This window comes from Sprattus sprattus, assembly GCF_963457725.1.
Source record: "Sprattus sprattus genome assembly, chromosome: 15".
Taxonomy (NCBI): Eukaryota; Metazoa; Chordata; class Actinopteri; order Clupeiformes; family Clupeidae; genus Sprattus; species Sprattus sprattus.
Genome location: NC_137913.1, coordinates 11904861 through 11925570, shown reverse-complemented (window position 1 = coordinate 11925570; position 20710 = coordinate 11904861). Strand labels below are relative to the sequence as shown.

Sequence of the window (20710 nt, the reverse complement as noted above, 5' to 3'; positions counted from 1 at the left end):
CACACTCAGAACTGCTCTCACACAACACAGACAACACACACACACACACACGCACACACACTCAGAACTGCTCTCACACAACACAGACAACACACACACTCAGAACTGCTCTCACACAACACAGGCAACACACACTCAGAACTGCTCTCACACAACACACACACACACACACACACACACACACACTCAGAACTGCTCTCACACAACACAGGCAACCATGTAACCAGAAAGAGATGGGGGAATTACTCCTATAAACCAGGGTTTCAGTTGTGACTTTTTCTTCCCAAAAGCTGAGTACTGGAAGTAGACAAGTCACCATTACTAAGGTAGCGTCTCCTGTCAATATGCGTCGTAAAGGTACTCTTGACAACGATGCCTAGGAAATGCAGTTTCCAGATGCTCCAACAGTTGTGGCAAACTTCAACTTGCAAAATATGTGATTGCGTGATTAAAGTGACTTGTGCCATAAAAGCTGCCACTGCTCCTGGCTGTGTGTGTGTGTTTGTGTGTGTGTGTGTGTGTGTGCGCGCATTGGTGTGTGTGTGTGTGTGTGTGTGTGTGCTTGATAAAGGGACTGGTGTACTGCAACGACAAAACATGACCGCCACCCCAAATGTTGCTGTAGAAACAAATGCAGCAGGCATGGAAGAAATAAGCCATGTCTACGTCATCTTTACTCTGGGTTGATATGATCAGAATAAGCATATTTAAAAGGTTATTGTGGGTTATTTATATTATTATTAGAACACTATTATGTGGGCTAGCATTATCATTCCATATACAGAATGTGATGTTGATTAAACAGCCATTAGGATCGTATTCATTTAAGCCAGTAGTATTGTCTTAAAAGATATAACAAGTTATAAGTGTGAAAGTAGTTATATTTAAGCAATAAGGTTCGAGAGGCAGTACGGTATCGTCAATAATGTACTTGTTCAAGGGAGTTGTTAGGCCCGACGCGCAGCGGAGGGCCGGCAAACCCTCGAACAAGTACATTATTGACGATACCGTACTGACTCGAGTACCTTATTGCTTTTATAACACGGTTGCCAGCGACTCCAAAATATTAAGTACAATTAAAGTAAACAGTAAGCTGCCTTTCAGGAGAAAAACATTTGTAGACACCAAACGTTGTGTATCGCATTTCAGTAGCCAAGAGAAAATAGTCCCCCTTTGTGTGGCTGTTGCTATGCAACAGACAAATAGCATTGGGAATTTAACGTCTGTTAGACCTAGCACAAAAGCTACGTGTGGTTCAAATAGGTTTTTGGTCTAAGCGCTAAAAGTCAACTACAAATAATATTCGAGACTTTCAGTAAAGACTTTCAATACTCTGCAACATTCGCGTAGCACAGAAACAACTAACCGAGTCAATTTAGACATATAAAAAGTCGTGTAGATAGCTTAATTCACATGAAACATTCCCCACTACTTTAGCCACAACACGCCGCCATCTTGGATAGATATTTCCTTTTGAGTGCGTACTGATATGGAACGCTCAGGTAGATGAAAACAGGTCGTACAGTTACTATACCGTAGATTATAACACGGGTAGATGGAATTATAACACGGGTAGATGGAATCCACCATTCTGAGAGTTAGTTCCGGGGTGTGCTATATTCTACGGTATAGTAACTGTACGACCTGTTTTCATCTACCTGAGCGTTCCATATCAGTACGCACTCAAAAGGAAATCTATCCAAGATGGCGGCGTGTTGTGGCTAATGTAGTGGGGAATGTTTCATGTGAATTAAGCTATCTACACGACTTTTTATATGTCTAAATTGACTCGGTTAGTTGTTTCTGTGCTACGCGAATGTTGCAGAGTATTGAAAGTCTTTACAGAAAGTCTCGAATATCATTTGTAGTTGACTTTTAGCGCTTAGACCAAAAACCCATTTGAAACACACGTAGCTTTTGTGCTAGGTCTAACAGACGTTAAAATCCCAATGCTATTTGTCTGTTGCATAGCAACAGCCACACAAAGGGGGACTATTTTCTCTTGGCTACTGAAATGCGATACACAACGTTTGGTGTCTACAACTTTTTTTGTCCTGAAAGGCAGCTTACTGTTTACTTTAATTGTACTTAATATTTTGGAGTCGCTGGCAACCGTGTTATAAAAGCAATAAGGTACTCGAGTCAGTACGGTATCGTCAATAATGTACTTGTTCGAGGGTTTGCCGGCCCTCCGCTGCGCGTCGGGCCTAACAACTCCCTCGAACAAGTACATTATTGACGATACCGTACTGCCTCTCGAACCTTATTGCTTAAATATAGCACACCCCGGAACCAACTCTCAGAATGGTGGATTCCATCTACCCGTGTTATAATTCCATCTACCCGTGTTATAAATTACAAATATTACAGTTTACATGAGTGAGAGCGTCTGTGTGCGTGTCTAATTTCGATGCTAGGAAAGAAATGCAGAGACATTATGTGGGAGATCTATCGATTTAGAGTTATAACATGAATGGCGTCAGTGTAATGCATCAATGTTTCTTCACTTTGGGATGGAAACCCACAACAATAAGTGTGCATAGGGAATTTAAACGTACACACACATACATATGAACCACTGTGTTGACAAGAGCACATGGCTTTGGGTAGTCTATGGTTAATTGATGACTACAGTGTGTGTGCGTGTGTCTGCGTAGAATCAAACTAAACCTTACCAGGACGGCACCTTCCTTAAGGCAGTCATTACTCTTTGATCTCTTTGGCTCTGCCTCTCACACGCAAAAACACACACACACACACACACGCACACGCACAGGCACAGGTACAGGTACAGGTACACAGCATTCCAGGGTCTAGTGATCTACACTCACAAACACTTTCTGATGTCAAACATGCAACAGGAGACTATCTATTTATACACACGTGAGGCGGGCTCCACAATGCTTACAACAGAAACAAATACTTCACATCAGACACTCTCTCTCTCTCTCTCTCTCTCTAACGCACACACAATACCCTTTACAGAACACATATGCAACATCTACATCTAACTAGGTGTTAATGAGGCCTTTCACATCCCTTACAGACACTGTAATTCCTATGAACAGTAACTAGCACACACCTCCCACTTACTGTATTCCCCATCCTCACTGTTAAGCAAAGGTGTGAACCGAGTTTAATGCTGGGATGCAGCTATAAGGCTCAGGCAGAAGACTAACGTGTGTGTGTTGGTATGTGTGTGTGTCTCTTCAAATTCCCATGTACATGTACATGTGAACAGATATGTATAACACGGCTTTACAGAATGCTGCAGAATGTTCCATTGATTTAAGAGGGTCAACCCAACGTTCTCAGGTCCGATCATTTGATTAAATAATAATAATGAAATAATTTGCCACCATTTCTCTGCCTTCCTCTGTCTCTCTCACACACACTCTCGCTTACACACACACACACACACACACTCTGGTTTAACACACACACACACACACACACACACACACACAAGCACGCTTGCTCACACACACACTCTCGCACAAACACCACACACACACACACACACACAGGATAAAAAGTAGTAGTATTGTCAGATAAAAGCACTGATGAAACAATGGTAGCACGAATACTGATCAGAACTGAAAAAAGGATGCCATTGACAATCCCGAAGGGAACACCTGAAACACACACGCACACACAAACAAATGCTTTAAACATCGATCATCCCAGCTACTGCTTTGAAGTTGGTGTGACATGGGTATTCAGTGCGAAGTGACAGCAAAGGACAGCATGAGTCGGTTTGATCATGTGTGTGAATGTGTGTGTGGATGAGCTTGTGTGATTCTGATTTGCTCCTCTGTGTGCAAATAAATCTGTATGTGTGCATCTGAACATGATAACATATATTTCTTTGAGGGACTATTTCTGTGCCCCCCTCCTGTGTCACTATGTGTTTCAGAGGATAATAGTGAGCGTTTCAGTGTATGTCTGTGTGTGTGTGTGGGTAATCAGTCGCTCTACTGCTGTGACAACAGAACACAAGATGAAGAAAAACCTTTTGCTGTTTGTGTTTGTGTTCGTGTGTGTGTGTGTGTGTGTGTGTGGGTACGTGCATCATCCCAACTCACCTGCGGCACAGAGCAGATGATGAAGAAAACCACCCTGACATGACATGCTTGAGTGAGGAATGTTTCTTTCTCTGTAAGTGTGTGTGTGTGTGTGTGTCTCTGTGTGTGTGTGTGTGTGTGTGTGTGTGTGTGTGCGTGTGGGGGACACATGACGATGAAAATGCTAAAAGGGACGCTCTTGATAGACAGGGCTTAACATGGTTAAGAGATTAAGCATGTGGGAGAGTGTGTAACTGTCTCTCTTTCTGTGTGTGTGTGTTTGATTTTGTATGTGTATGTGCGTGTGTGTGTGTGTGTGTGTGTGTGTGTGTGTGTGTGTGTGTGTGTGTGTGTGTGTGTGTGTGTGTGTGTGTGTGTGTGTGTGTGTGTGTGCGTCTGAGCGCTGCAGGCAAGGAAAAGCAAATGACAATGAACAAGGCCAGCAGTGAGGAGTTCCAATATGTTCAAGTGTGTGTGTGTGTGTGTGTGTGTGTGTGTGTGTGTGTGTGTGTGTGTGTGTGTGTGCGTGTGCTTTTTATGCCCCCGTCCCCCTGCAGCGACAGCAGAATATGTGACAAAAAACATGCCCAGAGCTATGCACTTTAGCTAGCAGTTTAAGTGTTTAACTGTGTGCATGTGTGTGTGTGTGCGTGTGTGTGTGTGTGTTTGTGTGTGTGTACATGTGCGTATCTCCGCAGGTCACCAACGTAACGTACACCTGTAAAGGAATGATGTGCTTGGGGGTTTTAGAGTGTGTATGAGTAGTTGTGTGGTCACCTGCAGCTCCTAAACGCTGGACGAGAAAGGATGTGCATGAGTGAGAACTGTGTCTTTCTCTTCAGGTGGGGTTGCTTGTGTGTGTGTGTGTGTGTGTGTGTGTGTCTGTGTACGTGTGTGTGTGTGTGTGTGTGTACACTCTGTGTGTGTGTGTGTGTGTGTGTGTGTGTGTGTGTGTGTGTGCTCTTGGCTCTGTAGCTCACCTGTGCTGACGTTTTTGTATGTGTGTGTGTGTGTGTGTGTGCGCGCGCATGTGTGTGGTATATAGGTGTATGTGTATGTTGTGTGTGTATATGTGGTGTGTGTGTGTGTATATATGTGGTGTGTGTGTGTGTGTGTGTGCGTGTATCTGGTATGTGGGTGTATGTGTACGTGGTTTGTGTGTGTGTGTGGTGTGCGTGAGGTGCGTGCGTGTGTTTTTCTGAGGCTCACCGGCAGCGACGGCGGAGCACATGACGAAGAACATGCCGACGGCGATGCGCTTGAGGGAGGAGGGCAGGAGGCCGCGGCGGCGCAGCATGGGGTCCACCACCTTATCCTTCAAAGGGATCAGCAGCAGGATCAACACCGCATCAAACATGGACAGCCACGCAGCTGGGAATGTGAACGTCATCTACACAGAGGAAAGAAACAAAAAAACCTACATTCAGCAATCCGTGCGTGTGTGTGTGTGTGTGTGTGTGTGTGTGTGTACAGCAGAGAATGCCACAGGGATTCAAGAGGATTTGTATAGCAGAGAAAAAAACTAAAAACTAAAAAAAAACACAAAGCCCTGTTGAGTACAAGTGTGTTTCTTCAGTAACCTCCTGGCCTTTGTTTCAGCGCCCCCAAGTGGCCAATAATGAAAACTGCAGGCCAAGGTCACTCCCCAGTCCCCACTTGTATAACCTACTGCAGATATGACAAGTGTGCAGAATAGCTCTTAGTTTGCGATGAATGAAACAATGAAGGCATAGAACAGACAGAGACAGGCTTCAATTTCTCTACCCATACTCCCTCTTCAAACTCTTCCATGGAGAACAACAACTCAGTAGTACTTTGCAGGTGTTCCTTAAGTGATCAGACATGTGGGAGACTGGGGTTGTGGAGAGTTGTTAAGGATATCCCCACATCTGTGATTTTGCCGGAGGTCTGGCGCCGTAGGTAATTAAAGATGTGGGGATATCCTTGTGTGCCACATCGGTTTTCATGCAACAGTTCTACTACAAATTTGCTCTTTTCTATCTTTTAAGACACCGGATCGTGTTTTCTTTCGTTCATTTCGATGTCTATTCATTCTCCTCCCTCCCAAAAATGTCTTACAACCCGGCCAAGCAATGTTGCCAAGTAACAAGCACCGTCACTCTGCGGGCCAAGTTGAGTCAGAAAGGCTATTTGTGCAAACTGACGTCTTCACATGACGTGTTCATTTATACAACTGACTTAATTTGCTGCCTCTCCTCACTCCTCAGCCAGACTGAGAGGGCAGAGAACATGACCGACAGAATATAAAAGGAAAGAAAAGAAAGTTTCCAGACAGTAGACACTGAGACACAAGCCAGGGAGCAAAGGGCTGCGCTGACTGTGGTTTCCAAGGCTGAAGGCAGAAGCTCAAGCACAGAGTGTTTTAGTGTTCAAGGGCGATCTACTCACTGCTGCTGTGTCTGGCAGCTTGACTGTGTAGTGCAAGGCCACCTAACAAAGCAGTGCCAATACGACCACAGCCTTGCTGCGCATGGACACACATTAACAAAATATTCACATACACAAACACAGTCACACACAACAGCAAACATACAGAACACCCACCCATCCACCCACCCACCCACCACACACAAATACACAACGGCAAACTTAAGAACACACCCAACCACCCACCCACACACACACACACACACACACACACACTCTCAGTAATTTAGTATTGAGTAAGTAAAGTCACGCTGCATATCATCATCCTTCAGCTAATTCACACATTTGTCCTGCCCAATTCCTTCCTCCCTCCCTCCCTCCCTCCCTCCCTCTTTCTCTATTGCTACCGTTCTCTCCTCCTCTCTGCTCTTTTGTCTTTGCCTTGTCCTCTCTCTCTCTCTCTCCCTCTCTCCTGCTCCTACCCCCACCCAGCAGCAGAGCAGTCACAGAGAGGGGTCCTAATTAGGACTTCTCTGTTCACAAAGCTGAGAGCCTCAGTGGGCACCACACACTAGAGAGAGAGGGGGGGGGGGGGGGGGGGGGTCTGAGAAAGAGATGGAAAGAGACCAAAATGATGAAGAGACCGTAGGGAAAGAGCAGCCACACAGTAGCAAGACTGTCTCCTGCACTAAGTCTTAATTAGACAGACATTACACTACACACTATAGAGAATCTGTATAAGTGTGTGTGGTGTGTGTGTGTGTGTGTATGTGTGTGTGTGTGTGTGTGTGTGTGTGAGAGAGAAAGAAAGAAAGACACCTTGAACAGGCGCGCTTAAGCCACAAATCTAACAGAAAAGCAGATAGCAATGGGGAGGTGGAGACTCTTTATAAAACATCCTTTATATTTTATGAAAACGATAAAAGGCAAAAATATAATCGGAGAGTAGCCAGGAGCCAAGCGTTCACACTTGTGATGCCTATATTCTGAGAATCTGAAGGGAAAAAAAACATCTAGCTTGCACATTACATTTAGCTTATTTCTAGATAGTTTGATTAAACCCAATCAAAAGGAGCTAGTTTAATCAGCTGCGGGTGGTTCACTGAACATGCAGCAGCAGCAACAGACTCTAATTAAACACCAGCCCTGAAGTTGGCCAGTCGAAAAGAGCTGTGTCTTTCTTTTGAGTACAACCATTAAATAAATCAAAGGGAAGATGTGAGAGGCCAGAACTCCACAAGCACTCCTCAAACACAGTCTCATGACGAGCAGCACGCTTAAATGCATTTAACACTTGATTAACCTCAACTCTGCCATAAAAACACCACAACAAGGGGAATACCAGCATCGCCAACAACACACACACACACACACACACACACACACACACACACACACACACACACACACACACACACACACACACACACACACACACACACACACACACACGCACGCACGATTGCTCATTGCACCTGTGGTATCTGTAGCTGAAGGTGGAGAGTGAAAGCCGTGGCTTCCTCTTCTTCCTGCTCATCTGCTTGAGGGTCACATGAGGCCCCTATCCTCAAGACACAAGATTCTGTGGAACAGCAGGTCTCAGGCCCGCTCACCTATGACCTTTAAGCTTTACCCTTTAACCTTTCTACTCTCATTGATTCTAGATCACAGGCCCTCTGTGAGGCGAGAGAGTGGGAGATGCCTGCTGGGGATTGTGTCTCTGTCGTTGCAATAGTGACTCCTGCTGGAGGACTGCTTGCTTGAGGAGTGGACACTGAATAAAGGGAGTGGGTCGGAGCTGGTTCACGGCTCTGTGTGAGAGTGTGTGTCTGTGTGTGTGTCTGTGTGTGTGTCTGTGTGTGTGTGTCTCTGTGTGTGTGTGTCTCTGTGTGTGTGTGTCTCTGTGTGTGTGTGTCTCTGTGTGTGTGTGTCTCTGTGTGTGTGTGTCTCTGTGTGTCTGTGTGTCTGTGTGTCTGTGTGTCTGTGTGTCTGTGTGTCTGTGTGTCTGTGTGTCTGTGTGTCTGTGTGTCTGTGTGTCTGTGTGTCTGTGTGTCTGTGTGTCTCTGTGTCTCTGTGTCTGTGTGTCTGTGTGTCTCTGTGTGTGTGTGTCTGTGTGTGTGTGTCTGTGTGTGTGTGTCTGTGTGTGTGTGTCTGTGTGTGTGTGTCTGTGTGTGTGTGTCTGTGTGTGTGTCTGTGTGTGTGTGTGTGTCTGTGTGTGTGTGTGTGTCTGTGTGTGTGTCTGTGTGTGTGTCTGTGTGTGTGTGTCTGTGTGTGTGTGTCTGTGTGTGTGCAGACTGGTGGTCCTGCCCGACTGTCACGGGTCAAGGCAAAGCAAACTTCTAATGACTCCAATAGGGATTAGAAATTTAGGCTTGAACAAAGAAAAAGAAAAAAGAAAAGATGTCAAATAAATGAACAAATAAAGAAAGAAATGAATCAGCTGATAAAGGGTCATTGCCGCCCCCTGACTTTCAGGGGCTTGAAAGGGAAAGCTGATAGACCACATCTCATTCATGATTTACGCTGGAACTACAGCATGTCAGCCAATGTGTCAAAGGGAGAATAGATGGGCCACATCAAAGATTTACAATCACTGAATAAAAACACAAACAATAACAGTTTGTTGCTGTTGCTGAAATTTGAAACAAATGGGTAAAAGGGTGAAAGTTTCAAATTATTCACCTCCGTAGACCATGTCTTTCTACATCAATATTATGCCCAAACTGGCCTGCTGTATGTGTGTGCGCATAAGAGAGGGGGGTGGGGTGGTGAAAGAACAAGTATATATCACTTCCTCTTTCTTATTGAAGATGCCTTTCCCCAAAGCATCAAGCCCCTTCTTGAGAACACAGTGGTCACACGCCACATCCCTGTTCTTCACATCACCAGCATCTGGCGTGCTCATGGCACAAGTGTGTGAAATATGAAAACATGTCCTTCCATTGCCTGCATGTGTGTGTGTGTGTGTGTGTGTGTGTGTGTGTGTGTGTGTGTGTGTGTGTGCGTGTCCGTGTCTGCGTGTCGGCGTGTGCGTGTCCGCGTGTGCGTGTGTGTGTGTGTGTCTGTATGTGTGTGTGTGTGTGTGTGTGTGTGTGTCTGTGTGTGTGTGTGTGTGTCCGTGTGTGTGTGTCCGTGTGTGTTTGTGTGTCCATGTGTGTCCGTGTGTGTCCATGTGTGTGTGTCCATGTGTCCGTGTGTGTTTGACACTGTGTCTGCCTCTTTGGAGTGCCTTGGCAGTGTACCTAACTGTGTCAAGCTGTCAGTCAGGCCGTCAGCCAACCATCAGCTTTACCAGCCAAACTCTGTGTTCCCTTCCTGTCTACTCTCCAGTAGATGGACTCACTCCTGCAGGCCCGGTCTGGACCGGTCATCACAACCGCAACCTCATGGAAAGCAAAGCACCCCGTCACAAGTATGGGGCAGGTAAGTGTTATGAAACTGCCCAGGGAAACCCTGATGGATGAGCTCTGTGTGAAATAAGGACAACTAAGGAAATGCAAGAAGAGAGGGAAGATAATTCAACTGGCTGACTTTCACAAAAGCATGAAATGGAAACTAAATAAATGATGATTACTTGAATGAAAAGGTGAAATGACGTAGTCTGGTTAATCGTCTGGCTGAATGGATTTCGGCATAGAGGGTAATTTGGCTCATTGCCAACTGGAGAACAAGATCTGTCTAGACTGCCATTGAGGTTAGCAGGATGACATTAGCAGAAGGCTGTGTGAGATAATTTGAATGAATTCAACGGCAGTGAATCACTAAAACCAAGCTGAACCAGGAGAAAGAGTAACATTTCAGGTTAGCTTTCTACTGCCGATGTCATCCTCAGACAGACAATCAGAAAACAAAGGGGTTTCCATAGTAACAGAGGAGAGCTGAATGGACATTACTTAGTTCCATTCTTGGGGAAATGAATGATATCAGGTACATTTTTCTTTTCAGTCAATATTTGTCAATCATGTCGTGGCCCTTCAGAAAAAGACCGGTATGAGAGGCATTGACAGACTAACAAGTACTGGATAGTAGACACGGCAAGAACCGTCAACAGGTACCCTATGGGAACACACACAACGGGTACCCTATGGGAACGTATGGGAACACACACACACACACAACAGGTACCTTATGGGAACGTATGGGAACACGAACACACACACACACACACACACGGGTACCCTATGGGAACATATGGGAACACACACACAAACAACGGGTGCCCTATGGGAACGTATGGGAACCCACACACACACACAACGGGTACCCTATGGGAATGTATGGGAACACAGGAACACACACACGTACCCACACCCACACCCACACCCACACCCACACCCACACCCACACCCACACCCACACCAAGTACCCTATGGGAACAGACACACAGCTGAGTGATGAAAATGTAATTTCACATCATGGAACATTAGCAGCACATAATTACCACCATGACTCCACTTCTATTTGAAGCTATCCTCAAACAAAATGACTCATCTTTATTCAATCCTATGTTCAGTCTTCTTATTATGGCTCTGCCGTCAGGTTCAATTATGTGTTATTAATTGTGACCGGCTAACCAGGCGTAGGATGGGACTCTGGATGGAGAGCAGTAGTGAGAGGGTGTCAGACTGATGGAGGGAGTTAAACCATGCTATAGTCAGTGTGCATGTGTGTGTGTGTATGTGTATGTGTGTGTGTGTGTATGTGCATGTGTGTGTGTGTGTGTGTGTGTGTGTGTCAGTGTCTAAACATCTGACAATACTCTGGTGAAAGCTGAATGACTCCCTGTGTTCCTTTTCATTGTCAACATCTCAAAACTTTTCAATCACTTTTGAAGACCCTTAAATGAAATGTCCACGCCCTTACACTACCTTCACTCACTGGACACTTTAGGTATGACTGTTTAAATGCCCATCTTTGTAACATTAGATGTGGTTTTATCAGGCAACTAGTTTTGGTATCATCTTCAAAATAATTTTGATGGCATATGGTGTGGGGGGGTCGTTTCTTGGCCCACTTTGGACCCGTTTTGACCATCAATTGAGCATTTATATGCCACAGCCTAGCTGAGTGTTGCTGCTGACCATGGCTTCTTTCAGCAGCATAACACACCATGTCAAACAGCTCATATCATCAGTTCACCATAACCAAATGGCCTCCACTGTAACCAGATCTTACAGAAATCAGACCTGCTTGGACAAAATCAAATTCCATGACTTTTCCAAAGCTTCAAAGAATTTACTGAATTTCACGATTTTTCCAGGCCTGAAAAAATATATTTTTTTTAATTCCTTGAGTTTTCCAGGATTTCCATGACCCTGTTGAAACCCTGCTTATTATTAACAATAGGGAACGCTCAGAGATCCAGGAACACTCAAGCAGACCACAAGCACTGCACTTCCATGTTCACGACGGCTATGCAGGGACTGCACTGCAGTGTGTTAATCCTGCACGGGTCTTAGGGCACAGAGGTAAGAGCCGCCAACACAAAAGCCCATATTGTGGGTGTGCTGCCAATCAATGACACTTCTCTCCTAGCTGTGCCAGTGGAAAAGATAACAGATGTTACAGACATGCTGGCACAGAACAGTGCCAGCCGATCGCTTGGCACCGTCAGTTGCACCGCCAAGGAAAAGCACAAATCCCAAGGGACGCATGCAACACAAATACACACGCACAAACACACACAGACACACAACTACGCACACACACATAAACCCCTGCACACACGCACAATGGAAAAAAAGGCTTCTAAAAGCATCACTGTTTTAATCCAGTCTGAAGGAGTGGGTCACATCCCTGGTGGTTTAGAGGAGATGATTAAAGTGGTCAGTCATGTGCTGGCTGGTGAGCAGGACCAGTAACTACGGCTGATGAGTGACCAGTCACTACTGCTGATGAGTGACCTGCTGGATGGTGCTTGTGAATCACAAGCTCAAGAGTTTGTGGATGTGTGTGGATTTGCGGAAAGAATGTCTCAAAAATACGAACGTGTGATTGTTGATCCACAAATGCTGAGTCACGATTCAGTTTTACAAATGGCTTTTTTTTCACAAACTGAATTTTCAGTTTCACAAATGGCTTTTTGTTTTACAAATGTAAAATGATATATTTACAAATACACATATATATTTGTAAAAACCAATACACAAGTCACAAATCGGAAATTTGTATTTGTGTATTGCAAAACACGTGTGCAACTCAAGGCATATTTGTAGATCACCCTCTGTGCATTTGCAGTTTTTTTTTAGACAAATCTAAGCCCATAGTGTCAAGGTGTTTTGCAGACCAAGCTGGAGGTTATAGCAGAGAAATGATGAATAAATAAAAATATCCATGGGAGGTAGAAACAGCAGAGCCAACAGGAGGCACATCATGCCTGTAACCAGTCTGGGATAGAGGGAGGAGGAAGACAGCTTCTCCTCTCACTCTATCCACCCATCCACCCACCCATCGATCAATCCATCCATCCATCTATCCATCCACCCATCCACCCATCCACCCATCCATTTGACCACCCACCCACCCACCAGTCCACCCATTCATCCATCCATCCATCCATCCACCCACCCCCCCATCCATCCATCCATCCATCCATCCACCCATCCATACAGCCACCCACCCATACAGCCACCCGACCACCCATCCATCCACTCACTCATCCATCCATCCATCCCTCCATCCATCCATCCATCCATCCATCCATCCAATCACGTGATGCCACATCACCACTCCTGAAGGCGACACTCACCTGTGAGCCGGTGCCATTACTGGTTGTCGGGATTTTCAGGTGCAGCCCCTGCAAGTAGTACGTGGTCTGCATCTGGAAAACACACACAGACACGTTCATTAACACACAGAAGAAGAAGAAGATACATAAGAAAAGGTAGAAACACTGTGTGCGGTCACTGCTTGCACAACATTAACCTTCACTGTTCTAGCTCATGTCCCAGTCAGCCCTCCCTGACAGGCAAGAAAGAGCTGGCACTCTTGGCCTGGCTGAATGACTAGTGGTGTAAACTCCTTGCTGGCCTCTTGACTTAAGTGGAGCCAGTCAGACACAACACTTAACACACAAGAGATGGAAGAGAAGGACTAAAAACGCTCTAAGGAGCTAGAGACGCCAAGCCTGCCATAGTGGCTTAAAGCCTTGTTTGAAATGGAAAGTATAGAGGCAACACTCACGCACAAAGAGACAGACAGACCGACCGACAGACAGGTTTGAGGTACTTCAAAACGCTGAAGCAAGGCAGTGCATCATTACTGATCTAGAAGCCGAGATAAAAGGACATGTCGCCGACACGGGAAAGAGTTTCTCTTTCTTTCTGCTGCTGCTGCTGTAACTCCATCACAGGTAAAGAGAGTGGAGGTTTTTATGAAGCACAGAGCTCATAAAGAAAGCTTGACCTTTCCACTTTATTAAAGGCAGTCCGGCTCATTTCGATCTGCCAGCGGGGCCATAACTCATACACTCATCGTCCTGTCAAGGGCTCTCTGCTTGATTCGACGAGCTCTGATACAAAATACGTGTGGTTAACCTGGACTTAATTTGGTTAGCCATGTGTGAATTTAGTGATGAGGCACTGAATTACTACTGATCATTATTTCACAACTCGCATACCAATTAACTTGTTCTTTGTTTTTGTCTACACCTTACCTTACCTTTTGGCAAAACACTCATAGTTAAGGGTGCTACATAAACAAATTAATTTTATTTTTTGTTGGCAGTTTATTTGTCTGACTCAGAAAGTCGTTGGAATGGACCATGTGATCACAGCTCAGAGAGTTTGTGACTATGACAACAGCTATGACCTGGAAGTAAATGCCATCAGGGTTTTTGAGGGATCTGGCCTGGAAGTAAAATGAATCAGGCTTTTAAAAGGTTCACAGCCTCTGACCTGGAAGTACACTGTCCAGTACGGAATGAGAGCCAGGAAGACAGGAAGTATCTTGATGATGGCTTTCACCTCCTCCACCTTCTCCTCTGGAAACTTTCCTCCATAGGTCACCTTTGCTCCATCCAGCAACGTGGGCTTAGGCCTACAGCAAGAGAGACGTAACACATGTCACCCTGAAGAATATCATAATGACAAAAAATGACAGATTAACATTCAGAGTTAGAAATTTTATACTGAAACGGTTTGCCTGAAAATTCAATATCCAACAGTTCATACAAATGTAAACACTGATAAAGAAACTTGCACAAGTCTTGCCAAATGCTTGGCCACCTCAAACACTGGATTAGTGCATCACGCTCTTCTCTGCCCAGCAGCACTTGAGCTGTGTCATACTGCGTAGGTGTACTAAGTGAAGTATTAGCTGTAAGCCATAATGCCTTCACAGTGGAAACACTAGGAGTGAAGAAAGGCCAAGATTGGACTCTGCGTCTATCGAAATGCCAGGCAACACGACTGATGCGAAACGCCTAGCAACACGACTGAAATGAATACTCCGATTCCGACACTTTGGAGCTGGCCTCTCTTCAACCCTTCGTCTCCGACTGAGATGAGTCAATTATCTGCCTCGTCCTCTCCGTCTCCAACTCAACTCAACTCAACTCAACTCAACCTCCGCAGCTGGCATAAGAAGCCCCGCACTAAAGCCCCTAATTTACCCCTCTGCAGAGGGAGGGAAGAAGAGAGAGAGAGAGAGAGAGAGAGAGAGAGAGAGGGAGGGAGGGAGAGAGAGAGAGAGAGAGAGCGAGAGAGAGAGAGAGAGAGAGAGAGAAAAACGATGAGATAGAGCGAGAATGGAGACAAAAAGAAGGTTGGATTGAAGGTTAAGGCAAAACAGAGAGAGATAAAAAGAAGGAGAAAAGTACAAAGAGACAAGGAAAAAAATGAAAGTCAAAGAAAGGGATAAAGACAGACAAAGAAGAGTGAAAGCCTCTGTGTGTGTGTGTGTGTGTGCGCGTCTGTCACAGCCAGAGACAGCGAGCAAGACAGAGATAAAGGAAAAATCCCTCTGTAATAAAGAATTGCTGACTGCTTGCTGGCTTTAGGTGCGATTTAAAGAACAGAAATGCATTCAATGTCAGGTTTCAGAGGTGAATGCTGTACTCTGCAGGAAAGCATCAGGCCAAGGTTACTTTTGAAATGTAACAGATTTCAAGTGAGTTATTTCTAAGGATTACTTTTGATTACTTCTTGGCAGAATGTAATCACCAACATTTTAATTAGTAACATTTAATAAAGGTCTATTTATTATATAATATTCATATTTTTTTTGTCAGTTACTGTTAATTACATTACTCATTTAGATGGTACTCGTTAGTCCCTAACCCTGATCAGGGCTACCTTCAAGAGGGAGTTTTCTCTCAAAGAGACTGGAACTGTATCATACCGCAACGAGGGCAGTGAGTGAGTGTTTGTTTGTGTGCTCCCTAAGGGCGAGGGATCAGAGAGTCATTTCAGAGAGAGGGGCTGTCAGAAGATACACCACACACACACACACAGCGTGTGTCCAACCCCCTCTTTCTAAAATGATCAAAGGCTCTTTCTCTAGGTTGTGTGTACAGCACATGTAGGTTGTGTGTTCTGTGTGCACTGACAAATAACAAGTTCTATCATTTCGCATCCTAAACACAGAACACAGACGCGGACCAACATTCCAGCGCACATGGATGGAGAACAAACACAACACACACACACACACACACACACACACACACACACACACACACACACACACACACACACACACACAAACACGCAGCATCTTCCTTTGTAGTTTTCATGCACTTCAATCACTGTCAGTCTCCGGACACAAAAAGTGTGTGTGTGTGTGTGTGTGTGTGTGTGTGTGTGTGTGTGTGTGTTGCCCTCCCTTTCTTCAAACACACTGAATACTCTTTGCCCATGTGAGTCTGTGTGAGTGTTTGACCTCCTTTTAACTTCTTCACCTGTCAGTCCATGTAGTCCCACCCCCTCCTGGTGCCTGAGTGTGTGCGTGTGCGTGTGCGTGTGCGTGTGCATGTGCGTGTGCGTGTGCGTGTGCGCGTGCGCTCCCTTCGCTCCCCTCTCACCTGAGCAAGGCGGCCTCTTTGGGCACGCGTGACCAGCAGCAGGCGAAGCCCAAGATCTTGAACAGGTCTGTGAAGGCGCTGCCGTCGGCCGGCTTGGTGATGAACACGGCGCGGCCCAGCAGGAACACCACGAAGGACACCCCCAGGCACACGGCAGGGATGATGTAGCCCACGGAGAAGCTCAGGTTCTGCTGGATGTAGGCGATGCCCCCCAGCGCCATGATGGTGCCCAGGTTGATGCTCCAGTAGAACCAGTTGAAGAAGCGCCGCGTCGCCTCCGGACCGCGGTCCTTCACCTGGGAATGGAGGTTTAAGGCTTTAGGTGACTGACCCCACTGTTATAGGGAAAGTGCCTCCCATAGTGTCCTCCTGGTGCCCTCCTACTCCTATCTTCTGTTTTCTCGCTGTTTTCTTTCATTTTCCCTCATTCTACCTTTTTATAGATGTCTTCAGTGCAAGTAAATAGGCTCCCTTCTTCCAGGTTGAGACCTGTACGACGGCGTTCAGGCCCTGGGCTCTGTAAAGTGCCTTGAGACAATTTTTATTGTTTTCTGCGCTATATAAATACAAGTGAACTGAATTGAACTGTACAAGGTGTCCTACTTAAACAGCGAGTTCATCTGTGCTACTGTCACCACAGACTTTCCCATTGGTGTCTTTCAGGTTAGGGAAGAATCGAGAAAAAAGTGGCACTAAAATGTGAAAACATGGTCTAACTCCTTTTCCGTGCTCTCTGTAAGTGTGGTGGGTTTTGGTGTATCTTAGACCGTGTGCATCTCATTGGCCTACTTTAATCTGGAAGTCTGTGTAAATTACAGACAGTCCTGAACTAGACAGAAGGCCTATTAAAGCTGTGGCATACGCTCCATTATCAAATCCTTTTAACAAGGTGTGATCTTTTGCTGTTCTCATAGACACGATTCTATAAGCAACGCAATCAGAAATATTTTGTCACATTTGGCATATTTGATTATAATTCAAGCATATCAAGAGCATTTCTTATTTTTACTGATATTTTTTTCCTTCATTAACCGCTATATCTTATTTGTAGGTTTAGGAATGTTCCCTTTGTGCTATACCTGCCCCCCTCCAAATCTGAGACAGGTTCTGCTTAGTTTGACTCCCAGCTACAATGTTACCACAAATATGGGCTAACTCTTGGGGTCTTTTTTTAAGGGTTAAGCTCTGTAAAGTGCTTTGGCACTTTAAGTGCTCATTATTAATGTTCCTAAGGAAATGAATACGTGCCACAAGTCTTCATCAGTCCATGCATTCAAATCCTAAACTACTTATTGTGGTGTGATTTGTGGTGGCACGAGAACCAAAGGTCATATTCACTTTCTACGTATTAGGGTCAAAGTAGAATGAATAAAGCCCATACATTCACAGAGGCCATGGCAAACAAAGGAATGTAGTGCAAAAGCGCACACACACACACACACACACACACACACACACACACAAAACAAAATCACATGAGCACTACACAAAAATCTGAAGTAATAAAAGTCATCCCTCCATTTTCCAACTTAGATTCGGATTTAGAAAACAATGATGTCTTTGAAGGATTTCTCCCCCCCCTCCCCCCATCTCTCTCTCTCTTGCTGGTCCCAGTGAAGAGGCAAAGTGAGCAGAGGGAGAGATTGGGGTTCAGCAGGAGGAAGTTTCACTTCTCTCTGCAGTGACGTGACTGGGAACACTATTTCCGCCACCTTCTGCTCAGGAGAACAGCTGGTCCCACGAGAACAGTCATCTATATCTTACGGTGTCTTGCGCCTGTGTGTTTAGCTGTGTGTCACTGTCTCAAGGGGGGGAAAAGGTCTCTTCCCCACCATGAAAAAAAGAAAAACCGATCACACACTCCCATGAAGTGTATCTAGGTCTTAACAGTGTTTTGCGTCTGTTTATCTGTGCGTCACTGTCACAGAAACCCCCATCACGATCACACACACCCAGTGGAGGGGAAAAAAATCCCTCCATGCATACATCATTAATTAGTGTAAAATGAAACAGCACATTTGTCAGATTGTCAGCGAGCACTTAATGAGGCCTGATGAGTGTGTGATGTGAAACTATTAGCAACGCTATCGGCGCTGTCATCACACACACACAGACAAGCAGTTGCCGCGTGTCACCACTAACACAGAGGGAGAAGTGAAAGAACACCAGCAAAAAGGAGTGTGTGTGCAGGGGGGGTGGAGGCATAGTTTTACTATTCCAAATCAATAATAATAACGTTAACATCACGTGATATCACACTTGAAAATGTTAAGTATTACACACTTTCGAAAAAAGAATTGCTGGTACTTTTACATTCGCAAAAAAAAAAAAAGTAACTGCATCCTTCAGAGAAGAATATGCCGGACAAATGTGGCTAAAAAACGCGTGGCCACTACCAGGTCAAGCCAATGAATCAGACAGGCCGCTTAAACTCCAAATTAAGTCAACCCACCCTAAACACTGTTCCATCTCCTCACTTACCACACCATCATTTCTCTTTCGCTATAATTAACCTCTGTTCTCAATCTCTATGTGGTTTTTAGATTGAGCTGATTTATACTATGGTTGCAAAACATCTCTTAACAACAGGAAGTGTCGGTGATTGACTCTGCAGAGTCCAGGGCTGCATCACACTGGTATCATGTGACTGCTGGATAAAACATGTTGCCTAAATCAGCCAGCACCGACAGAGTCGCAGTTTGGAGCGAGCCTCTTTCACGAACAGCTGCTCAGACATCGAGAACATGAAATTGCAAAGGCTAAAATTGAAATGAATTGGCAACTGTCACCATCATGTAGTTAAATGAACCTGTCGGATTAAACTGTAGTCTTAGAGGTTTGGTTGTATAAATTCTAGCACACACACACACACACACAAACACAGACTAGAAACAAAAGTCTAGTTCCCTGGCCAAGAGCTGCTTACTTTGAGTTAAGAGCTGACATGCAAACTGGGCAGCCAACTCTGGAATCAAATTCAGTGATTATGTTTTGGTCTACTATGCCATACATGGTCTTTCTTGTTCAATAAACTCAGTCTGAGACTTTAACATGACAAGTTGTAAATGAAAACCACCATAGCCTGACAACACTAATTCATGGTTCCCTGACACTGTGACTTTTTAAGCTAAAATTGGCCTAAGGAAAAAAAAAAAAAAAGAGGAAAAGAAAAAAGGTTCCCATTTCAATTTCAACCATAATGTCTAAAATCTGTTCTCACAATTTGAACATTGTGCCATGTAGGCTATCCCCTCCGAATGATTAATGAATGCAATCACCAACAGTGCCATCTCAGGGTGGTCTTACACTTAAGGATATGATATGTTACGCTTAAACAAGCCTCATCTACAGGCAAGGCTACACTGAATTAAAAGTGGAAAAGTGGGGACAATCAAATATTGTGTAACATTCACTTTTGGATTAATCTTTTCGCTCTGATGACTGCCAGCAGATAGCCTTTTTGACAAGAAATCCAGGAAGTAAATTATTATCAGTGGGACTGCCTTTATTTTTAACACCGGCTGTGAATTGAAAATGCTTGAAGTGAAGGCAAGGTCTCTGTGTCTCTAGGGCTTGAAGCCGTCAATACACAAAGCAAATAGTCTGTCTGTCTGAGTGCCACCTGTTCCATCAGGCCTGTTTCGTTTCATATCAGTGGCGAAGCCCTGACTTCCCTCGACTTATCTAGTCTAAAAATAGGGAACTGGGGAATTTCTGAACTGCACAAGCACCTCAAAGTGACTCAGCAAGACTGACCAAGCACTGTAAAAATGTTTCTGTACGCTAGTGTGTGTGTGTGTGTGTGTGTGTGTGTGTGTGTGTGTGTGTGTGTGTGTGTGTGAGTGTGTGTCTGTGTGTGTGTGTGTGTGTGTGTAGTTCATACACAAACCACACACTACCATGTGACTGGCTGGTAACATGAGCCAGTCTTGACACACACATGTTTTCTCTGCTCTGGCTAGATAACAAAATATGCATGGTAATACAAATCAGCCGCACCTCCAAAACATAACACAATTCTTCCATAATCCTGCTGACATTCAACACTATCTCCAGCTTCCTTTATGTAAGTTCAGTGCCATTAAAGAACTCTGACGACTGATGACTTCTTTGTTAATACTGGACACTGTATCTTTCTAAAGTCTGCACCTGAAATAAAGTACCTATGCATACATTTGGTATACTGTGTCTGTTGCAAATGTTTGTGCAGAAGCATTTTTCCACAGTCTCATAATTT

The 20710-nt window shown here is 44.8% G+C and overlaps 1 protein-coding gene across 1 annotated transcript in view; it reads right to left on the bottom strand.

Moving 5' to 3' along the window:
* slc15a4 (solute carrier family 15 member 4) overlaps nt 1-20710 on the bottom strand; it is a 52849-nt gene that overhangs the window by 30564 nt on the left and 1575 nt on the right. The window contains exons 3-6 of the mRNA XM_080852907.1: nt 16474-16769; nt 14348-14489; nt 13201-13272; nt 5274-5454 (exon numbers count right to left, since the gene is read on the bottom strand). Coding sequence (XP_080709033.1) covers nt 5274-5454; nt 13201-13272; nt 14348-14489; nt 16474-16769 — 691 coding nt within the window. The remainder of the gene's footprint in view (nt 1-5273; nt 5455-13200; nt 13273-14347; nt 14490-16473; nt 16770-20710) is intronic.